The sequence below is a fragment of the Diceros bicornis genome, chromosome 30 (assembly GCF_020826845.1).
Source record: "Diceros bicornis minor isolate mBicDic1 chromosome 30, mDicBic1.mat.cur, whole genome shotgun sequence".
In the NCBI taxonomy this organism is placed as follows: domain Eukaryota; kingdom Metazoa; phylum Chordata; class Mammalia; order Perissodactyla; family Rhinocerotidae; genus Diceros; species Diceros bicornis.
Window position 1 is genome coordinate 5130135 of NC_080769.1, and position 21861 is coordinate 5151995.

Below are 21861 nucleotides of genomic sequence, written 5' to 3' on the forward strand. Positions count from 1 at the left end.
ATCAGCCTGTCCAGGTGGGGGCACAAGGGGAAGAGGGTGGGGTGAGGCCTAAGCTGTGAGCAAACATCCAAAAGTATGGAGTCCAACTGCTCATTAAAAGGTCAAACATGGGTGAAAAACTATGCATTTGCAATTGCTTGTCTTTATAAAAGAAACACTAACAGGAGGCTCAACAAAAACTCAAAACGGTGTATGTGGGGGTGACTCCAGTAACAGTGCTGGAGGGGACAAGAATATGTTGGCAGTGAGAATTAAGTTCGAGTTTTGTCTTACAGATTTATTTCAAATTAAAAGAGAAATTTATACTCTTTAATTTTAACTCTTATACATAGGAATCCATTCTAGGATTTAATTCCTTTAAACACAAACATTTACATCAGTGTAAACCAAACAATATAAAATTTTGAAATCTCTTTCTAAAACAACATGCGGCATCCTACTTTGTCCTTCCCCTCTATCTCACACTGGGGGGATTTTCAGGAATAAGTGGCATATTATAATGCAATCAGGGTTTGAGTTTAACCCCTTAAATGTACTGGATTTTCAAACACATAAGCTTTCAGAAGTTTTCCTCACATCAATCAAAATAGAAATTCAAGTCCTTTAGCCTTTTTAATTTCCACGTTCTCTAGAGACGTGCACATACAAAAACTGAAAAATGAAAAAATTGCCTTCCTTTCCTCACATCCTCTCTCTCAATCAACGTTCAGTTTCAGGGCCCAAATGCTAAGGGAAACTACTCCCAGTTGGCTGTGCTATTCAATTGATAAAGGCATCCAAAGGAAAGAAACACAAATATTGGAATCAGCACAGATAAGCAGCCTGCTTCCTACAGGACAGAAGGAAAGCTACATTCAGAAGGTTCCATTTTCCTGACCCTCCTGGTTGAGACAGAACCCCTGGAGCGGGTCAGTCCCTGGTGGAGGAGGGTGGGGCACCTGAGCAGCCACAGGAGTGAACTCTGGGAGCTCCACACGCCCTCCTCTCCCCAGGGAATAATGCAAATGCTCCCTCTCTCAGGCTTCCCTTCTCACAATGAGGAAAACTCAGCTGGATTCAGTTTAAGGTTCTGACCCAAATCAACTCCCAAATTAATGGACCCTAATCCAGGACATAGAACTCCTGATTTCACAGACTTTCTCAATGTAAACAAATTACACTCTGGGTGCACCTACACTGTGCATGCAAAACTCCCACTTACGGCTAGAAACAGGCCCAAGGAAACCACAGTTACAACCTCAGAAAGGGCATCACCTCCCCACCCCCATGTGCACGTGCACCCCCAGCTTTCCAGGGCTCTGCAGCTCCTCTTAGTATAGAGGCTCCTTCCATGGGGGCGGGTGGGGTGTGAGCAGGCAGGACACCCGCAGGGGGAGGATCCCCAGGAAGAACAACTGGGCCTTCAAGTCCTTCCCTCTGCAGGCCCAAGGGGGCCTTAGCTTAAAAATACTGACTACAGGTCTCTATACCCACTGGAGTTTTTTTGGACCTCCTTTGATATTTTAAATGACACAAACTCAGTGTTTGAACAATCCGGCTAAAACACTCAAACCTGTTTTTATGTGGAAATGAGGGAAAAAACTGTATGGCAATTTGTCGGCTCAGCAAGAAAACCCACAAGAATATATTGCATTCTGGAAAAAAAAAGTGTCAATACAGGATTATTTCCATGATGAGAAATTTTTTTGTAAACTGTTAATCCTACTAGAACACATCAGGTCTGCAAGTCTAAGCCATGGAAATCCATTTGAATTCACCCAAAATAAAAGAACAGACCTCAGAATATTACTACACACAATTGGAGGAAAAAAAGGGAAAGAATTTAGTACATGCGATGTAAAATGGAACTTTTTATTTCTTCTGAAATTCATCTCTTTCTTGTCTCTTTGGAAATATTTTATATTGTGTTTCAAGTCGTGTTGGTTAAATAAATTTTTATTCATTGAAAACTGAGAGTAAAATATACTGAATGAATCTTTTAAAGGTGACTAACTCAGGTAGGAGCAGTGCTGACAGGACAGATCACCCAAAAAGCTTCTCAAGAGGACCCTCCACCCAAAGGACTCCCCACAGGCTGTCTGTGCCCAGAAGGATCCTGGGGGGAGACGCACAGGATCTCATGCAGTGTAGTTCCAGGTGGTTATAGGCTGCTTTTCACTCATGTAAAATATCCACAGACACAACATAAATCTTTTAAAAACAGCCATCCATTGACTGTGAGAAAATGATAAACACTTAAAATATTGGATCTGTTTCAAACCCACCAAGGAGGTCAAACAGTTGATAATAATGCTGTGAATCAGACACAGGAAGTTGATGTTTGGGAATGCAGGGAGAGACTGGAAATTTATGCATTTGTTGTCAGCCCTAAAAGACCTAGACTGAGGGAACAGGGTCGTGGATTTGAGACTCTGCTCCCCAAACGTATGGTAAATTCAGAAGAAAACGGATGCCCACTGGAGAGAAAGGAGGCACTGGGGACCCCACAGACCACAGCTGCTCCCACGCACGAACCCCAGAGACCGAGTCCCGACTGTCCCTGATGACCCTCCCCGTGGTCGCCGCACCATCTGGGGACACGCGGGGCTGCGGGCGCAGAGCTGCCCAGAGAGGCTCCGGGGCCCAAGTCGCCGCGCGCAGTGAGCACAGGACGCCCGGGGTCCCGGCTGCCGGCCCCGCCCCCACGCTGCGGCCGGAGGGGACTGAGGTCCGAGCGGCGCCACCGCGGACTCGGGTCCGCAGACTCGGAGGTGACCGCGGGGAGGCCGGTCCCGCCACGGCCGGTTATGACCAGCCCCTCCTCCCCGTCTCCTCAGCCGGGGCCGCACACTCACCATTTCTAGTCTCCCGGGTCCCCCTGAGTCCTTCCTATGACTCCCACGGCCAGTGCAGATCACAGCGTGACAGAGGCTGTGACAGAGCCACTAGGGACTCTTAACGGCAGGCGGCAAATGACCCCGAGCACCGCAGGAGTGAGAAGGGAAGTCCACGTTGGGTCAGACACTCCTCCCCCAAATCCTGACTCCCGCCAAACTCTCACCATTTCTAGGTTTCCTGATGTGCTTCCTATGACTCCTGTGGTCGGTACAAGTCACAACTCGACAGAATAGGCGGCAGAGCCACGTAGCACTTTTGATGGCAGGGGAGACGCGATCCCCAGCGTGGCTGGAGCCAGCAGCAACTTCCGGGGTGATTGGTGCGCTTCGTCCCCCCCCACCTGCCCCGGCACCGCCTCTGATTGGACAGTTCAAAAGACTCGCCCCCTTGTGTCTGAGTGACAGCCCCCAGAGGTTAGGTGTCTGAGCAGAAAATCAGCCAGAACTCGTCCTCTTCAGGGATATTTGCATTGAAAGGTTGTGTTGTCAGGTGACTCCTGGATCTTGTTCCTTCTTTAGAAATACACACAGTTAAAAGTCACCTCACCATATGCAGTAATTAGTCTCTCTTCATTTATATCTTTGTTGACAACCGAAGTCTGACATAGTCTTGCCAGATAGGTACACAGGCACAGATACTGTGACCAGGGAACTAGGCAAAGAAGAGGGTACAGAGGATCTGATAAAAACTAACATTATCTGTTGAGTGTTTTGCAGACAGCAAGTTTCAGGAAGAGCCTAACCACAGAAGGTTCCCAGAAGCAAGCTAGCTGAAGCCAGTTCTAGCCGCCTCAAACTGCTCTTAAGTGAACTGAAGTGAACTATCCCCATTATAATCTCAATAACATTTTAAATTCTCCTCCTCTGGGAGGGACCAAGCAGCCATTTCTAGATCATGCAATGTAGGTAGTACCATGTGTACATCTACCCATGAACCTTAAAGGAACATGACTGTTAGGCAATAAATACTGATCTGCCTTTTGCTTAACTGAATATTCATGAATTATATTATGATCTAACAATAAAAGGACCCCCAAAACCCTTGTTTGGAGAGACACTGCTTTGGGGGAGATCCCTGGTGTTCTTCACTGCTTGTGCAAGTAATAAACCTTTCTTCACCTACTTCTGCCTTGGTTGTGTTTTTCAGCTCTACACTCAAAATGAGGCGAACTCATTCAGTTCAGTTACAACACTAGGGATGCATTAGGTGGGCATCCTTCCAACACTTCAGTCAGATTCACAATAAGAGTATTGGGAGCAAAAACAAATCATCATTTCAGAGGAAAAGTGGCTTTTGGGAATTCAGAATGGTTGACTTTAGAAAATGTTTCTGACATGAAAATAGTTGTAACCCATGGAAAATATAAGCAGGCACTCTTTCTCCTTGGTGGGTAAATCACGCTCTGTGGTGATGATCTGCCCCTTACTTGTGGTTACACTATTTAATCCACCTATTATGAGACTTAGAAAACTAGGATTCATCTAAATAATCATCTCCCTGACTGGTGAGTCTATGATACTAGAGAGTGACGTTCATTCTGACAGTGTTGGAATCACTCCATGACGGGCATCCTCTCCATATAGTCTGCACAGATACCATTTCTGACCATTTCCTCTACCAATTCCCTGAGGAATTGCTCACCTTTGATATCGTCTGAGTCATACAGCTCCACCCAATCCACCCAAATTTCAGCAATGACTCCCCCATGCCCAGGGACAGAAGCATCCCTGGAGGCCATCTGACAGATGGAAACTGAGGGGCAGGGCCAAAGAACCACAGTGATCTCAATGAAAACAGAAAAGAAGGGTCTAGTTTGCAACCACTGCTCATCATCCAAGGGGGACACTGCTGGGCAGTAGCATCATCAATCAGTCACCCATCTAATGTAGGAAGAAAAGTTCTGTGGATATTCAACATCAAGTACTGAGAGATGGAGAAGATATTTCTGTTCTATTATCATCTTCCCTTTAAGAACTATCTGAAAAACAATAGTCTAGAAGCAAGTTTCCTGGAAATCACTCTGATTTCCTATGTCAGGAATGCCTCTTTTTTTTATTTTATCTCCTAACTCCTCATCTCCACCTCAAATAAAGGACACACCATCCTAAAAATGTGCATTCACCTGGGAAGATGCACATATCTGGCCCCATTCTCACACACTGTCAGAAACATGGTACTTAGGAAACTACATTTCATCACTGCTATTCCCCACTCTCCCTTCATTTGCACTTGTGAAAATTTTACATTTCCAGTGGTGGCCCCATCTGGAGAGAAACAGGGGATGTGCTTCCTGCACTGATGAATTGATAAATTGTTCTGCTTCTCACAGGTAACATTAGGGACAGCCTGGCTCTGCCTTGGGGTCACATCATGGTGCTCTCAAAGGTCCTTTAATCACTGTGGTCAGCACAACAAACGTTATACCTTAAGGTTGTCTTTGGTAAGAGCATGTGGTTCCTGTTTATCCCTATCATGGCAAACATGAGGGCCAGAATATACTTAGAGTGTTGGCGCATCCGCCTGCACTGAGGGAAGCCCACGAGAACTCAAGAATATCCTACAAGATGGTCTTCTAAGCCAAACAAGGATCTCCAAAGAAGCACAGGGAGTTTTTTGTATGTATGAAGAGAGATATTTTTCCAACAACTTTGAAAAATGGCCCTCATGGAATGAGTTATCCAACGTTCAAGAAGCTGCTCTGTTGGAGGAGGTCACTGAGAGGATGTGACCACTGGCTGACCCTCTAACTGATCTCTAGCAATTGGAAGTTCCTTATGCACTCTCCTGTCCTTGGAATATACATTCCACCCACTCTTCCCAAACTAAGAGCCATTTCAAGGATGCAGCCTGGAGAGAATAATGTGCTGTTGAGACCATCTGGACTGTAGACATTACTGAACCCCATTAAAGCCTCTATATAAACTTTTAAGAATCTGGTGGGCGGATGCGGAGAGCTCCTCATCTTGCACCACTTAAGACAAGCCTCATATATAAATTCCCTTGCTTATTAAAACTGCAACCTACCAATCTAGAGTGATCTGCCTCTTCCTTTGGTCTCTCCTTGCCCTCCATGTACAGAAGCCAGTTTCAGATATCTCCTGGAAAACTCTCAACGTTCCTAACCAACATGCTCTTAGCTCTGAATGAAAATATGAGAGCAATTGATCCTTCTCGTGTTTGGAAGCATGAAGTACCTTTACATTGCAGAACATCAAGATATATGTTTGCACTTTTAAAACCATTTTTTATTCATGGTCTGACTGTACTATGACATGGTGTTTGAGGTAGTAGAGGGATGAAGAATCAACCAAATTGTTCTACCAAGTGGGGAAGGCATGAATTACCCAAAAACTAATTATCACAGCATTTATTTAGTGAAGATTTCAAAGTATGGGAAAGTAAGCACCCACAGAAGAAATCAAAACAGTGACCACAGAACTTTATTAAAAGCATTAGTTCTCAGTAGTCCCACAGGCCAGTTGCAACCTTACCTGTCAAGGAATGATTGACTCATCTGCAGTGTAAAATGTCGTAGATTCCACTGAGAGAAGTTCTGCTTTCTAAGTCCTTATAAAGATGACGATGACAATGACAGTGAGAATAGTAACAGGAATGCCGACACTAATAATAAAGGCACTTGAGGGAGGCTTACTAAGTGTCAGGCACTGCACTCAGCACCACAGGTGGATTGGCTCATGACTTTCCATCTTGACAGACTTCTAACAGGGAAGCACTAGTATGATCCTCTTTGACAAGAGAGGAATCTGAGACTTAGGGGAGCTAAGCGACTTGTCTGACTTTACACAGGCAGTCAGGAGGGTGCTCAGATTCATCACCAGGCTGCCTGACACAAACCAAGCTTTGCCACTGAGCACACTTCACCTCTTATTATGAAATTAGGAATAATGATTCATTAACTAGGATGGACCCTCTGTGAAAATCAGAAACAACTTTGTTCTTCCCCACTAGCCTTATTCAAGTCCCCACTATGGAATAGATGCCCTTGCCCTTGGTTGAAATCTGAAGAGAGTGTCACAGTAATTTTAGTCACCTTTTGGTGCTAAAATCCAGTGGTCTCTCTCAGGTACACTGACTGCCAGGCCAGCCTAGTTCTCAGAGAAGACGTTTGGGAGCAGAGCATGAAGAGGAAGTGGTGAGTGAGAGGCAGCCCATTGAAAGGAGGAGCCAATCCAAACAGCCAAAGAGGTTTCTTCTCCAAGTGTTTATCATTGCTTTCATCTATAACTTCAAGTCAGAAAACACAGTGATCAATCCAATGAATAAGATGGAAGAAGCAAAATGTTGTTATTAGAGATGATAGCATTGTTTATCTGAAAAGCTAAAGATAAAAAACTGGAAACTTACTACAACTGAGAAAGGAGTCAATTTGCTGAACATTGCATAAATACATACATTACACATAATAACACATATTATTGAATTAAAATCACATGTCCTACAAAATATATATGAAATCTGGAGGATTAGGGCTAATGCCAAGTTGAGATCTACGTGCAGACAAGTGAGTGCTTCCTGATGAGGTGACAGAGGCATCACCTCCATGGCAATATAATCAAGTTTGGTGCATGGAAGACTCCTGAAGTCAAAGGTGCAGACCTCTCTACACACTGTCACATTTTTAAAAACATCTCCACTCAAATTTGCATCAGGATCTTTGTTTCTGCTTCACAAATAGAGTAATTCTGAAGTATATCTCTGAAAATAAGTCCAAAGGGTACTGAAGAAATTATTGCAAATAGAGAATGATGAAGAACAAGCTTCACCAGATGCACCAATTACAAAATTAATGAGGAGTGATAATTTAATGGTCTGTTGCCACCATAGGAACTGACCAGTTGTCTGTCACAGGGGTGATTTTGCCTTTCAGGGAACATCTGACAGCGTCTGGGGGCATTTCTGGCTGTCACGACTGTGGGAGGTGGGGAGCACTGCTCCAGACATCTAGGTATCCTCTGATGCACAAAATAGTCCCCTTGACAAAGAGTATTATCTTGTCAAAAATGTTGGTAGTGAAGGGGCTGCCTGGTGGTGCAATGGTTAAGGTCACGCACTCTGCTTCAGTGGCCTGGGGTTCGCATTTTCAGATCCCAGGTGCGGACCTAAACACTGCTTATCAAACCATGCTGTGGCAGGCATCCCACATATAAAGCAGAGGAAGATGGGCAAGGATGTTAGTCCAGGGCCAATCTTCCTCAGCAAAAAAAAAAAAAAAAAAAGAACGTTGGTAGTGTCAATTTTGAGAAACTGGACTAATCAAATGAACCCTTGATGGTCTATAAACAGACACAAGGATGTAACAAAATAGACAAATTGTGGCAATCTATAACTCTCCTGTCTATTACATCTATATAAATTATATATGGAGTAAATAGTTAAACATTAAAAAAGATAAAATGAAAATACTGACAGTAAACATCAGATAGCATTTCTGTATACTTAGGCAGTGGAAGTTATGACATCCTAAGAAAAATATAAATAAAACTTAAATAGATTTGACAAAGTAAAAAATGTCAATACATCATTGATAATAAAAGATATAGGAACACCACCTGGGAAAATGTTTTCAATAATAATACAGAGAAAAAGATAATATGAGTAACAGTTTAAATAGCTCTTAGTAATCAAAAACAAAATATGAATATTCCAATAAAGATGTTCAATGGCCATGTAGAAACCTTACAAAATTATAAATTATAAATGCCTAATAAAATTATGAAAATAGATAAGCTCATTAGGCCCAACATGTAATGAAAATAGATGTACTTACTAATGTGCAAAATACAGATGTGGCTTTCCTGACACTTTTATTGAGGCATATTCTGGTGGCAAAGGCCAAGTGGGTGCTTCTTGATCTGTTCCCCAAAAAAGATAGTGACCCAAAAGTAACACCTTATCCATGGAGGAACTGCAGAGATAAGTTCTATCATCAAACATCTGATATATATGGGGGCATTTTTTTTTATCACCTTCTTCTTTAATTTGTTTGTTAGAAAACTATGGAGAATGAGTTTAGAATATCATGAACTTAAAGAGGTTAGGATGTCAATTCTAGCTGTTTTCAAATGTGGAATCATTACTGGGGCTTATGATCAAGGCTTGTGGCATCTGGTGTGCAACTTCTTACACATTCTTACACAACAGAATAATACATATTCTTCTCAATCACACATGGACCTTTCTCTAGGGTAGATCAAATCCTTACCATAAAAAACACATCATAAATTTAAAGTGCTAGGAAATTAAAATTTAAAATACAAAGTAAGATCTCTGACTATAATGGAATGAAATTAGAAATCAATATCTTGGGAAAATTGAGAGAAACCGGCAAATATGAAGAAATTTAACAAGACACTCCTAAATAACCTATGAACCAAATAAATCAATAGGGAAATCAGAAAACATTTGTAATGAATGAAAACGAGAAACCAAAGTTTATAGGCTACATTGAAAACACTATATAGATAAAAATTATATCCATGAATGCATAAACTAACAGGGAAGAAAGATCTCAAATCAGTAACTTATCCTTTTACCTAACACATTCAAAAGGATGAGAAACCAAACCAAAAGTAAGGTCAAAAGGAAATAATAAAAATTAGAGCAGAAATTTAAAAAACACAGAATTGAAAATCCATAAAGAGGGGCCGGCCCCGTGGCTTAGCGGTTAAGTGCGCAAACTCCGCTGCTGGCAGCCCGGGTTCAGATCCCGGGCGCCACTGACGCACTGCTTCTCTGGCCATGTTGAGGCTGCATCCCACATACAGCAACTAGAAGGATGTGCAACTATGACGTACAACTATCTACTAGGGCTTTGGGGGAAAAAATAAATAAATAAATAAAAGTAAAAAAAAAAAAAAAAGAAAATCCGTAAAGAAAATCAATGACACCCTAAGTGGGTTCTATGAAAAGATCAACAAGATTGACAATAGAGAAGTAATAGACAATTTAGCTAAGATTGATCCAAAGAAAGAGAGAGCCAACTCAAATTCCTAGAATCAGAATGAGAGAGGGGATATTACTACTGAGATTATAGAAATAAAAAGGATCAAAAGAAATTCAATGAACAATTGCATGCAACAAATTAGATAACTTGATGAAATGGACAAATTACTAGAAATACACAAACTACCGAAAGTGACTCAAGAAGAAACAGAAAATCTGATTAGGATTATAACAAGTGAAGTGGTTGAATTAGTAAACAAAAATCTACCCATAAGGCAAAGCCCAGGCCCAGAGGGTTTCATAGCAGAATTCTCCAAAACATCCAATGAGGTTTGATAGTAATTCTTTCCAAAATCTCCCCCAAAACAGAATCAACACAACACTTCAAACACATTTGTGAAGGCAGTGTTATCCTGATACCAAAATCAAAGAAAAGCATCACCAAAAAACCTGCAGACCTTTGTGAATATGGGTCCAAGAAAACCTCCACTAAGACTAGTACCTAATCCAGGAACATCAAAGAGGACTTACACACCATGACCAGGAGGGAGTTATTCCAGGGATGCAGGGTTGGCTTAACCTCTCAAAATCCATTAATGTGATACATCATGTTAATAGAGTAAAGAGCAAATATGACCTGATCATCTCAACAGACTCAGAGGAAGTACTTGACAGAATCCAACATCCTTTCATGATAGAAACACTCAGCAAACCAGGATCTGAAGGAAATTTTCTGAAGCTGATAATGAGTAAGTATGGGACACCCACAGCCAATATTATATTTAATGGTGAAAGGCTGGATATTTTCTCCCAGAAATGAGGAAGAAAACAAGAATGTCTGCTCTTGCCACTTCTATTTGACAATGTATTGGAGATTGTAGCCAGAGCAGTTTTGCAAGAAAAGGAAATAAAAAACATCCAGACTGGGTAGGAAGATGTAAAACTATCTTCACTTGCATATGACTTACCTTGTAAATAGAAAACTCTAAGGAATCCACTAAAACAATCTATTAGAACTGATAATCAAATACAGCAAATTTGTATGATACAAGTATATAAAAATAAATTATATTTTATATATTGCAATGAACAATCCAATAATGAAATTAACAAAAGAAATCTAGTTATAGTAGCATCAAAAAGAATAAAATAGGAATAAATTCAATAAAAGAAGTAGAAAATACTCTGCAAACTACCAAACATCATTAAAAATTAATAAAGATGTACAATTGTGAAATAACAAATCTTGGTGAGGAAGTGAAGAAAAGGGAACCCTTGTGTACTGTCAGTGGGAATATACATTGGTGCAGCCACCGTGGAAAACAGTATGGAGGCTCATCAAAAAACTAAAATAGACCTACCATATGTTTCACCAATTCTACTTCCAGGTATTTATCCAAAGAAAACAAAAATGCTAACTCAAAAAGATATATGCACCCCCATGTTAATGGCACCATTTTTTTTTAAATTAATTAATTAATTTTTTTTGTGTGTGAGGAAGATCAGCCCTGAGCTAACATCTGTTGCCAATCCTCCTCTTTTTGCTGAGGAAGATTGGCCTTGGGCTGACACCTGTGCCCATCTTCCTCTCCTTTATATGGGATGCAGCCACAGCATGGCTTGACAAGCTGTGCGTTGGTGCTTGCCTGGGATCCGAACCTGCAAACCTTGGGCAGCCAAAGCGGAGTGCCTGAACTTAACTGCTACGCCACCGGGCCGGCCCCACAGCACCATTATTTACAAGAGCTAAGATATGGAAACAGCCTAAGTGTCTATCAATAAAGAAATGGATAAAGAAATTGTCATATATATGTGCAACGGAAATTATTCAGCCATAAAAAAGAATGAAATCTTGTCATTTGTGACAACATGGATGAATCTCAATGGCATTACATTACACTAAGTGAAATATGTCACACAGAGAAAGACAAATATTGTATGATCTCTCTTATATGTAATGACTCTAAAAAAAACAGACAAACAAAAACACCAAGCTCATGGATACAGATAACAGAGTGGCGGTTGCCAGAGGCAGAGGGTGGGAGGGTGGCAGAAATGGGTGAAGGGGGTCAAAAGGTAAAATGAAAAAAAAAGGGAGTTGTACCAAAAAAAAAGCATGTTTATGATAATCACATAGTGACAGAAAAATGATTATATACTTTTATACATTTTAAGTTTACAAACTACACACCACTGCTCTTGGATGGTCATCACTGAGTGCATGTACATGCAGAGGGATGTCAGTTACAGAGCTGCAGGCATTCTGAGGGGATGTGGAGAAAAACTCTCTTCTTGCCACATTTTCCCTGAAACTAACTTCTAGTAGTTATATCCACTAAACTGTTTTTGTTGTCAAAAATTTGATTTGCATTTTTGGAAATTAAAAGTAATGGGGTGAGGTTGAAAGAGCATTTGGATATTTAGACATTGGAAATCTTTAATAAAATGAACAAAAACTTGGAGTGATGCCATCTTTTTTTTTTGTTCTTTATTACTTCCTAACCAACAGAGGCAAGGAAAAAAAAAAGAGTAAACTCTAAAAATAAATAAATACCCTGTTTGAGGAAAGCATCCTAGGAGCTTGTTGGAAATAAAAGATTTCTGAGAGGTGCTAACATTCTGCCTCCACTGTTGCCAATCTTACTACAGATTTCAGACTTGCGCTGCAACATCAACTGGATTTCCAGCCTCCAGCCAGCCCTGTTCTCTTCAGACCGGCCAGCCCCCAACATCTGAATTGACATGAGCCAATTTCTTAGTCTATCCTGTTGCTACTATCTCTCCTAACAGGGATTTTGTTTCAGGGGAGATTGCCAGCAACCAAGGACCTCCATTCAGTCCTAAACAGATTTTTCCTCCAATTACAACCCAAAGTTTACATAACATCTTCCTGTCCCCTATATCATTTACTTGTGTCACTAAAATTGTAAAAGTGTATAGACAAAGTTTTACCACCCCTAGATTTTCTAATTGTTTAATAAATTCTGTCTACTAGCACATTCCTAAAGCCATCCATCCAGTTATCTTTACGTTTCAAAAACCTGGTCATAAGACCAGCATATAGTTAAACCTATTGGTGACATTTAAAGCACAATGAAACGTGAAAGCTGCCTATACAATAAATAGATAAATAAAAGCGAAAATAGCCCGTGTTCATGGATCCTTAGATTTAACACTATTGAGGTGACAATACTTCCTAGAATGATCTGGATTTTCAGCAAAATCTCTATCAGAATCTCAGCTGACTTCTTTATAGAAATTGGCAAGCTTTTGATAAATTACATGGAATTGCAGCTGAACCAGAATCACTAAACCAATCTTGAAAAAGTAAGACAAAGAAATAAGACTAACATGTCCTGATTTAAAATCTGGCTACTCAGCACGGTAATCCAGGTAATGTGGTAATGACACAAGGACAGGCACACAGATCAATGGATTTGATTGAGATTCCAGATATAAACCCATTCATCTACGGTCAACTGATTTTCAAAAAAGGTGCCAAGAATGAGGAAAGACTATTCTTTCCAAAAATTGGTGCTGGGACAACTGGATAGCAACACACAGAAGAATGAAGTTGGACCCTTACATTACACCACACACAATAATTTACCAAAATGGATCAGAGACCTAAACCTGAGGTAAACCAATAATACTCTTAGAAAAAACACAGGGAAAAATATGACCTTGGATTTGGCAAAGAATTATGAGACATGACACCAAAAGCAAAAACACTAAAAAAAATAGATAATTTGAACTTCATCAAAGTAATCACATTGTGCTTTAAAGGACACAATCAAGAAAGTGAAAACACCCATGGGAGACCCTGTGCTCTTCTGGTGGGAATGTAAAATCATGATGCCATTGTGGAAAACACTATGGCATTTTTCAAAAATTACAGAGACTGTTACCACATGATCCAGCAATTCCACTTCTGAATATATACCCTAAGGAATTCAAACAGATATTTGTAGACCTGTGTTCATAGGAGCATTATTCACACTAGCAAAAAAGTGGAAGCAACCCAAATGTCCATCAACGGATGAATGGATCAACAAAATGTGGTATACACATAGAACAGAATATTATTCAGCTTTAAAAATAAATGAAATTCTGACACATGCTATAACATGGGTGGACCTTGAGGACATTATGCTCAGTGAAACAAGCCAGTCAAAAAAAGGACAAAAACTGTATGATGCCACTGATATGAGGTACCTAGAGTAGTCAAATTCACAGAGACAGCAGAATAGGGGTTGTCAGGGTCTAGGGGGCAAGGGCAATGGGGTGTTGTTTGATATAGTGTTGCAGTTTTGTATGATGAAAAGAGTTCTGGAGATTGGTTTCACAATGTCAACGTACTTCACACTACTGAACCATACATTTAAATATGGATAAGATATAATTTGTATGGAATAACTATAGAAGATGATCCAAAGGTACACACTTTGTGTTTTAAAATAAACAAGGCATGGGGACGTAATGTACAGCATGGTGACTATAGTTAATAATGTTAATTGTATATTTAAAATTTTCTAAGAAAGTAGATCTTAAAAGTTCTCAACACAAGAAAAAAATTTATAACTCTGTGTAGACTTAATAAGTCTAGTTGAGGGTGTTAACTAAACTTATTGTGGTACGCCTGAAACAAATATAATGTTGCTTGTCAATTATATCTTAATTTAAAAAAAATGAAGCATCAACACATGCTACAACATACAATTCCCTGAAAAAACTATACCATGAATGAACTCAAACACAAAGACCACATATTATATAATTTCATTCATATGAAATTCAACAAATAAGGAAATTTATAGAGGCAGAAAGTAGATTAGTGGCTGTCTAGGGCTGGTGCTTGGAGAGGCTAAGTGACTCGGGCAGTGACGCGTTAACAGTCTAGGCATTTCTTTTTAGGTGATGGAAATGTTCTGAAATTGACTGTGGTAATGATCGCAGGTATCTGCGAATACACTGAAGACCAGTGAGTTGTAGAAATTAAAGGGCTCCATTGTATAGTATGTGTCTTGTATCTTAGAAAAAACTGTTCACGGGCCAGCCCCGTGGCTTAGCGGTTAAGTGGGCACACTCCGCTTCTGGCGGCCCGGTTGGGATCCCGGGTGCCCACTGACTCACCGCTTCTCTGGCCATGCTGAGGCGGCGTCCCACATACAGCAACTAGAAGAATGTGCAACTATGACATACAACTATCTACTGGGGCTTTGGGGAAAAAATAAAAATAAATAAATAAAATAAATAAATTAGAAGGATGTGCAGCTATGACATACAACTATCTACTGGGGATTTGGGGGAAAAATAAATAAATTAATTAAAAAAAAAACGTTCAAATAAGTGGATAAATGTATTAAGAGTTTTGCAATGCAGATGAGTTTTGCGATCCAATCTCTTAAGCATGTGAACACTTTCCAGGTACGTCCCACATTTACATAAACTTTTCTTTGTTTTTTGTTGTATCAGTCCAAATAGGAATTGAATTACCTTAAGGATGTTATAGCTTTTACATTTCAAAGTTCCCTCAGGATACATCAAACAATGATCCAAAATAAACTTCCCCAGCCAGCCCTATTGGCATAGTGGTTAGTTCAGCGCTCTCACCACTTCAGCTGCTCCGGTTCAGTTCCCCGCAGCGGAACCACATCACTCGTCTGTCAGTTGCCATGCTGTGGTGGCAGCTCACAAAGAAGAACTAGAAGGACTTACAAGTAGAATATACAACTGTGCACTGGGGCTTTGGGGAGGGGAAAAAAAAGAGGAAGATTGGCAACAGATGTTAGCTCAGGGCAACTCTTTCTCAGTAAAAAAAAAAAGAGGAAGATTGGCAACAGATGTTAGCTCAGGGCGAATCTTTCTCAGTAAAAAAACAAAAAGGAAGATTGGCAACAGATGTTAGCTCAGGGCAAATCTTTCCCAGTAAAAATAAAATAAAATGAAATAAAATAAATTTCCTTCTAGGGTAAAACGTACACCTCATAATTGAATGAGCACATCTCATACCTTGAGGTTAGACTGGGACAAGCCATTGCGCCCAGCTAGCGCTGCGAGTTCCAACTTCCCACCAGAGCTAAGTGCTTGGGAGGCCCTAGGAGTTTTTAAAATCTGATATGAGTGGGGGTGGGGAAGCGCTGGGTGGAAGACTCAACGCTGTCCACAGTCAGAGAACAAAGTGGAGCCCGACTAATTATTACATATGGTGACATGACTTTTAAGTGTCTATGTTTGCAAAGAAGGATCACAGATCCTTGAGTGGCCTCGCAGCATCGCATCTCAATGGAGAAGTCCGTGGACAGGACAAGGTACAGCTCCCGGTCAGCTCAGACACACAATCTCCGTCCCGCTGTCACTCAGGAGCGAGGGGGCGGGCCCTTTCAAACTGTCCAATCAGAGTCGGCTCTGGGGCAGGTGGGTGGGGCGACGCTCCGCAACCACTCCCCGCTGCTGGCTGTCTCCACAGTCCTTCCGATGGCGGGTCGCCTGCCCGTAAAGGCCTCACGCTGCTCTGCCGCCGACTCTGTCGCGCTGTGACCTGTGTCGAATCGTAGGAAGGACGCGGGGGACCCAGGAGACTTAGCGATGGTGAGAGTTTGGCCCGGGGGTTGAGGAGACGGGGAGGAGGGGCTGGTCGGGACCGGCCGTGGCGGGACCGGCCTCCCCGCGGTCACCTCCGAGTCTGCGGACCCGAGTCCGCGGGGGCGCCGCTCGGACCTCAGTCCCCTCCGGCCGCAGCGTGGGGGCGGGGCCGGCAGCCGGGACCCCGGGCGTCCTGTGGTCACTGCGCGCGGCGACTTGGGTCCCGGAGCCTCTCTGGGCAGCTCTGCGCCCGCAGCCCCGCGTGTCCCCAGATGGTGCGGTGACCACGGGGAGGGTCATCGGGGACAATCGTGACTCGGTCTCCGGGGCTCCTGCGTGGGAGGAGCTGTGGTCTGTGGGGTCCCCAGTCCCTCCTTTCTCCTCCGAGGCAACTCATTTTTCTCCTGAGTGTTCTAATTTTTTTTTTGGAAGATTCGCGCTGAGCTAACATCTGTTGCCAATCTTCCTCTTTTTTCTTCTGCTTTTCCTCCAAACCCCAGTGCACGGTTGTATATGATGTTTGTGAGTTCTTCTAGTTCCTCTATGTGAGCAGCCATCACAGCAGGGCAACTGACAGACACATGGTGTGGTTCCACCCCAGGGAACTGAAGCGTGGCCGCGGAAGCGGAGCGCGCCAAGCTTTTAACCACTAGGCCATCAGGGCTGGCCCCTGCGTTTTCTAAATGTTTGGTGAGCAGGGTCTTAAATCCATGACCCTGTCCCCCCCTCCCCAGCTCTCCCTAGGACTGGCAATAAATCCCTAAATTTCCAAATCCTGCCTCACATTCCCAAACCCCAACTTCCTGTCTCTGATTCACAGTATTGTTATCAACTATAAACAGACCCAATATTTTAGTTATCTTTTTTCTATAGTCAATGGATGGCTCTTTTGAAAGGATTTATTGCTCGTTTGTGGATGTTTTACTTGAGAGAAAAGATAGCAAATAACCACCTGGAACTATGTTGTGTGAAATCCTTTGCCTCTCCTCCCAGGATGTGTCCTGGGCACAGACATGCAATTGTAATTCCTGTGGGTGGAGGTTCCTTTTGGCAAACTTCCCTGGGTGATCCATTCTATCAGCAGTGCCCCTTCCTGGGGTTGTCATCTTCAAAAGATACATTCACTTAAATTTAGTCTTAGGTTTCCAATGAATAGAAATTTATTAAATCTATAGATCTTGAAAGAAAATATAAAATATCTCAAAAGAGGGAAGTAAGAGGTGAATTTCAGAAAAAAAACATTCCAGTTTTACTTTGCATGATTTAAAAAGTTTTTCCTTTTTCCTCCCACCAGCATGATAGAAACATGCTGACATCAGTTCTTTATTTTGGGTGAGTTCAAATGGATTTCCAGGGCTTAGACTTGCAGACCTGAAGTGTTCAAGTATGATTAATAGTTTAAAATTTTCTTGTCTTGGAAATAATACTTAATTAACATCTTTTTTTCCAGAATGCAATATGTTCTTGTGAGGTTTCTTGTTGAGCCCGCAGTGTCATACAATTGTCTTCCCTCATCTCCACATAAAGACTCCACATAAAGACTGGTTTGAGTGTTTTAGCTGGATTGTTCAAACACTGGGTTTGTCATTTAAAATCTCAGTGGTGGTCCAAAAAACCTCCATTGTGAGCAGAAGCCAGAGGGCAATGAATCTAAGCTATGGCCCCCTTGGGCCTGCAAAGGGAAATACTGGAAGGCCAAGTTGTTCTTCCTGGGGAGGCTCCCCCTGCAGGTGTCGGGCCTGCTCACACCCCCCATGGAAGGAGCCTCTATACTGAGAGGAGCTGCAGAGCCCTGGAAAGCTGGGGGTGCATGTGCTCATGGGGGTGGGGAGGTGATGCCCTGTGTGAGGTTGTAACTGTGGTTTCCTTGGGCCTCTTTCTAGATGTAAGTGGGAGTTTTGCATGCACAGTGTAGGTGCACCCAGAGTGTAATTTGTTTACATTGAGAAAGTCTGTGAAATCAGGAGTTCTGTGTCCTGATTATGGTTCATTAATTTGGGTCAGAACCTTAAACTGAATCCAGCCGAGTTTTCCTCATTGTGAGAAGGGAAGCCTGAGAGAGGGAGCATTTGCATTATTCCCTGGGGAGAGGAGGGTGTGTGGCGCTCCCAGAGTTCACTCCTGTGGCTGCTCAGGTGCCCCACCCTCCTCCACCAGGGACTGACCCACTCCAGCGGTTCTGTCTCAACCAGGAGGGTCAGGAATATGGAAGCTTCTGAGTGTGGCTTTCCTTCTGTCCTGTGGGAAGCAGGCTGCTTATCTGTGCTGATTCCAATATTTGTGTTTCTTTCCTTTGGATTCCTTTATCGATTGAATAGTGCAGCCCTTTGGCTCTAGTTTCCCTTAGCACTTGGGCCCTGACACTGTAAGTTGTTGGAGAGATAGGATGTGAGGAAAGCAAGAAAATTCTGGAAACAAGTAGTAGTTTTGTTCCATTTAGGCAAGAGAACCTCAAGATGTGAGATGAGTGTATTGAGGTTCTCAGGTATATATTTCATATTTAGGTCACTTTTTGTATGTGCATGTCCCTAGAGAACATAGAGATTTAAAAGGCTAAAGCAGTTGAATTCCTATTTTAATTAATGTGAGGGAAACAGCTGAAAGCTTATGTAAATGTTTGAAAATCCAATGCATTTAAGGGGCTAAACCTGAACCCATATTGCATTATAATATGCTGCTTATTCCTGAAAATCTTCCCAGTGTGAGATATAGAGGAAGGACAAACTAGGATGCCGCATGTCCATTTAGTTAGAAAGAGATTTGAAAATTTTCCTTTTGAATGGTTTATACTTTTGTAACTGATAGTGTTTAAAGGAATTAAATTTTAGAATAGTTTCCTATGTACAAAAGTGAAAATAAAAGACTGATAAATAGTAAAATAGAGTATACATAAATTTCTCTGTTTATTTGAAATAAATCTGTAAGATAGCAAAGTCTGACTTAAGAAGATCCACTGCCAACATATCCTGGTCCCCTGCAGTGCTGTTACTCGGGCCACCCCCAAATACAGTTTTGATCATTTTTTGAGGCTCCTGTTAGTGGTTATATAAATCAATCAATTGAGAATACATATTTTTCTTACCCACTTTGTACTTGTAGTGAGCAGTCAGACTCCACAATTTGGATGACGCTCACAGCTTAAGCCTCACCCCACCCTCTTCCCCTTGTGCCCCTACCTGGACAGGCTGATGAGAACGCCTGGGTGTTCTCTCCTCTGGAGCAGGCAGGAGATTCCACCACACAAGCCCCTACCTGTGTGCAGAACTCTTGCCCCGGCCCCACCCCCCAGCCCAGTGCACACCCAGGCCAGGCTCCATTCCTTGCTTTCTGAGCCCTTCCAGAGCTGCTTGAGAGGCCAGCCCTGCCTTCCCCTCAGACCTCTATTATGTCATTCCTAAGCCTTTTCCTACTCTGTGTGTGTTTGTGTGTGTGAGTGTGTCCGTGCATGTGCATGTGCCACACTGGCATCAGTCTTAACAAGGGAATGACCCCTCTGCAGGTGACCATAACAGCTGGCACTCTAAGCAGCGTGTCCAGACATGACCCCCTCACCGTGGGTCTGTCTTCTGCTCTGACTTGCTCACCTGCTCTGCTGCCTGGTGGCGGCCTGCACTGTGGGCTGCTGCTTGCTGGGGAGCTCATGCTGTGAGCTGCGCTGCCCCATGTTACGTTGTTGACCCACCAAGCCTCAGTTCTAGGTTCAGCTGACCAGAGTCAGCAGTTTGAAAGATGTATAGGCGTTTGGGAGCAGGACTATGGGATTGGGGCCTCCTTAAATGAGTCCTGGGTCAGTGTCTTTGCTGGGATTTATCAGTGTGTTACAGTGAAGCTGTGACACAGGCTGGGTTGGCCTGACATAACCCAGGGATGGGGGTGGTAGACAGCGCCTGTACCCTGTGCAATGGTGGGTCCGTCAGATGGTCGCTTCTGAAAGAGCAGTCATTTAAAAAAAGAGAGGAGAGGGGTCAAGGCAGACAGTAGGTGACAGGCTGAGTCCACACTCCTAACGCCAGAGGGCTTGCTAGGACTCTTAAGTACCTCTGCTGCTGCTGCCCCTACATCTGCTACCACAGAGATCCTGACACTCAGGGTTGTAGGGGACAACACCCATGGCACCCCTCTGGCACAGGTATTAGTTAAAACCTGACTTAAGCCCAAGGTTTAAACCTTCTAAAGCATCCAGTTGTCACAGGGGAGGCTCCTAACCCTGATGGCACTGTTTTGAGACTCTTGTGTGGAAAAAAAAAATTATAAATACCAGGGTAGAGAGGCACTCCCTCTCCTGAAGTGTATCCCATGAGAAAGAAAACAAAACAGGAAAGATCAGGAGGAAGAAAACAATAAACAAAACACTGAAACAGAGGTCCACAATTTGCCCTAATTGGAAATCCAATACTGAGGAATTTACATAACAAAACAGATAGAGGTACATTGCACTAATTCAGAAACCTTCAAGCAGTTAATCAATACTAGGTGTCAAATTACAGTTATACGTGGATCCCACTAAATTTAAGGATGGTCCCCCTGATGATCTTAGGGGTGTTAATGAATACAATATAGGTGACAAATAGGACAAGTGTTGCATCTTGAACCTTTAGAACTATGGTCTTGCCTAAATTCTCTATGGTCATAACACCCGTTGTCCTAAAATATCCCATGGTGAACTGGGAAGCTCTGATCCAATGATTCAGAATTAAAATTAAATAAAGTCTTTACTATTTAGAAATTGGCTTGACAAATTGGGACTCCAGTGACCTTACCCTCCAAATAAAGTAGTTTATGTGACCCAATGTAAATTACTCAGGGCCTTGAAGGATTGAAAACTATAGGAAATCTAGCTAATGAGGGGTTGATAATTCCTAGTGCCTCTTTTAACAGGCTAATTTGTCTTGTTATTAAACCTGGAAAGAATAAGTGACACCCCAGAGTGGTTTACCTCAACTTGAGGCTGTGGTCTCACGAAACAGACCTCTATACCCAGTCCCCAACAGTATGAAAATTGCTGACTACAACAAATCAATTGATAAACATCCTGCTCTCACAGATTTGGCTAAGTCTGTTCTGTCAGTGCCTATGTCAGCTGCACTTGGCCTTCACCTCTGAAGGGTCAATGGTACACCTTTACTAGGTTCTCCTCATGGATCTTCAACAGCTGTGCCCTCCCACACAGTCATTGCAGCAGGATCTGCCCTGCATCCTGGTTTCTCCAAGAACACAGGTATGATTTTACTTTAATGACATCTTCTCTGAGGACATTCACGCCATATAAATATTAAAAAAAGGAGCTCACAAAAATTGACAAGACATTTCCAAACATATGAGGCCATAACCACTTTGTTAAATTCTGGAAATTATTTGATTTTTTTTTTATTGCAGTAGCATTGGTTTATAACATTGTATAAATTTCAAGTGTACATCATTATACTTCTCTTTCTG

General features: G+C 42.3%; 2 protein-coding genes across 5 annotated transcripts in view; one reads left to right on the plus strand and one right to left on the minus strand.

Annotated features, from left to right (window-relative positions):
* The window catches only part of LOC131394526 (zinc finger protein 709-like), a 58467-nt gene extending 55301 nt beyond the window's left edge, over nucleotides 1-3166 (minus strand). Inside the window, exon 1 of one of the 2 annotated variants that reach the window (XM_058525889.1) lies at nucleotides 3041-3166. In XM_058525889.1, coding sequence (XP_058381872.1) covers nucleotides 3041-3043 — 3 coding nt within the window. In that variant the 5' untranslated portion in view covers nucleotides 3044-3166. The other variant, XM_058525890.1, reaches the window with a different exon arrangement.
* The window catches only part of LOC131394539 (zinc finger protein 709-like), a 212571-nt gene that overhangs the window by 151124 nt on the left and 39586 nt on the right, over nucleotides 1-21861 (plus strand). The window contains exon 1 of one of the 3 annotated variants that reach the window (XM_058525922.1): nucleotides 16317-16431. The exons of the other annotated variants lie outside the window; for them this stretch is intronic. Within the exon in view, the coding sequence (XP_058381905.1) occupies nucleotides 16429-16431 (3 nt within the window). The 5' untranslated portion in view covers nucleotides 16317-16428. Of the gene's footprint in view, nucleotides 1-16316; nucleotides 16432-21861 lie in introns of those variants that run through there. 3 annotated transcript variants of the gene reach the window in all.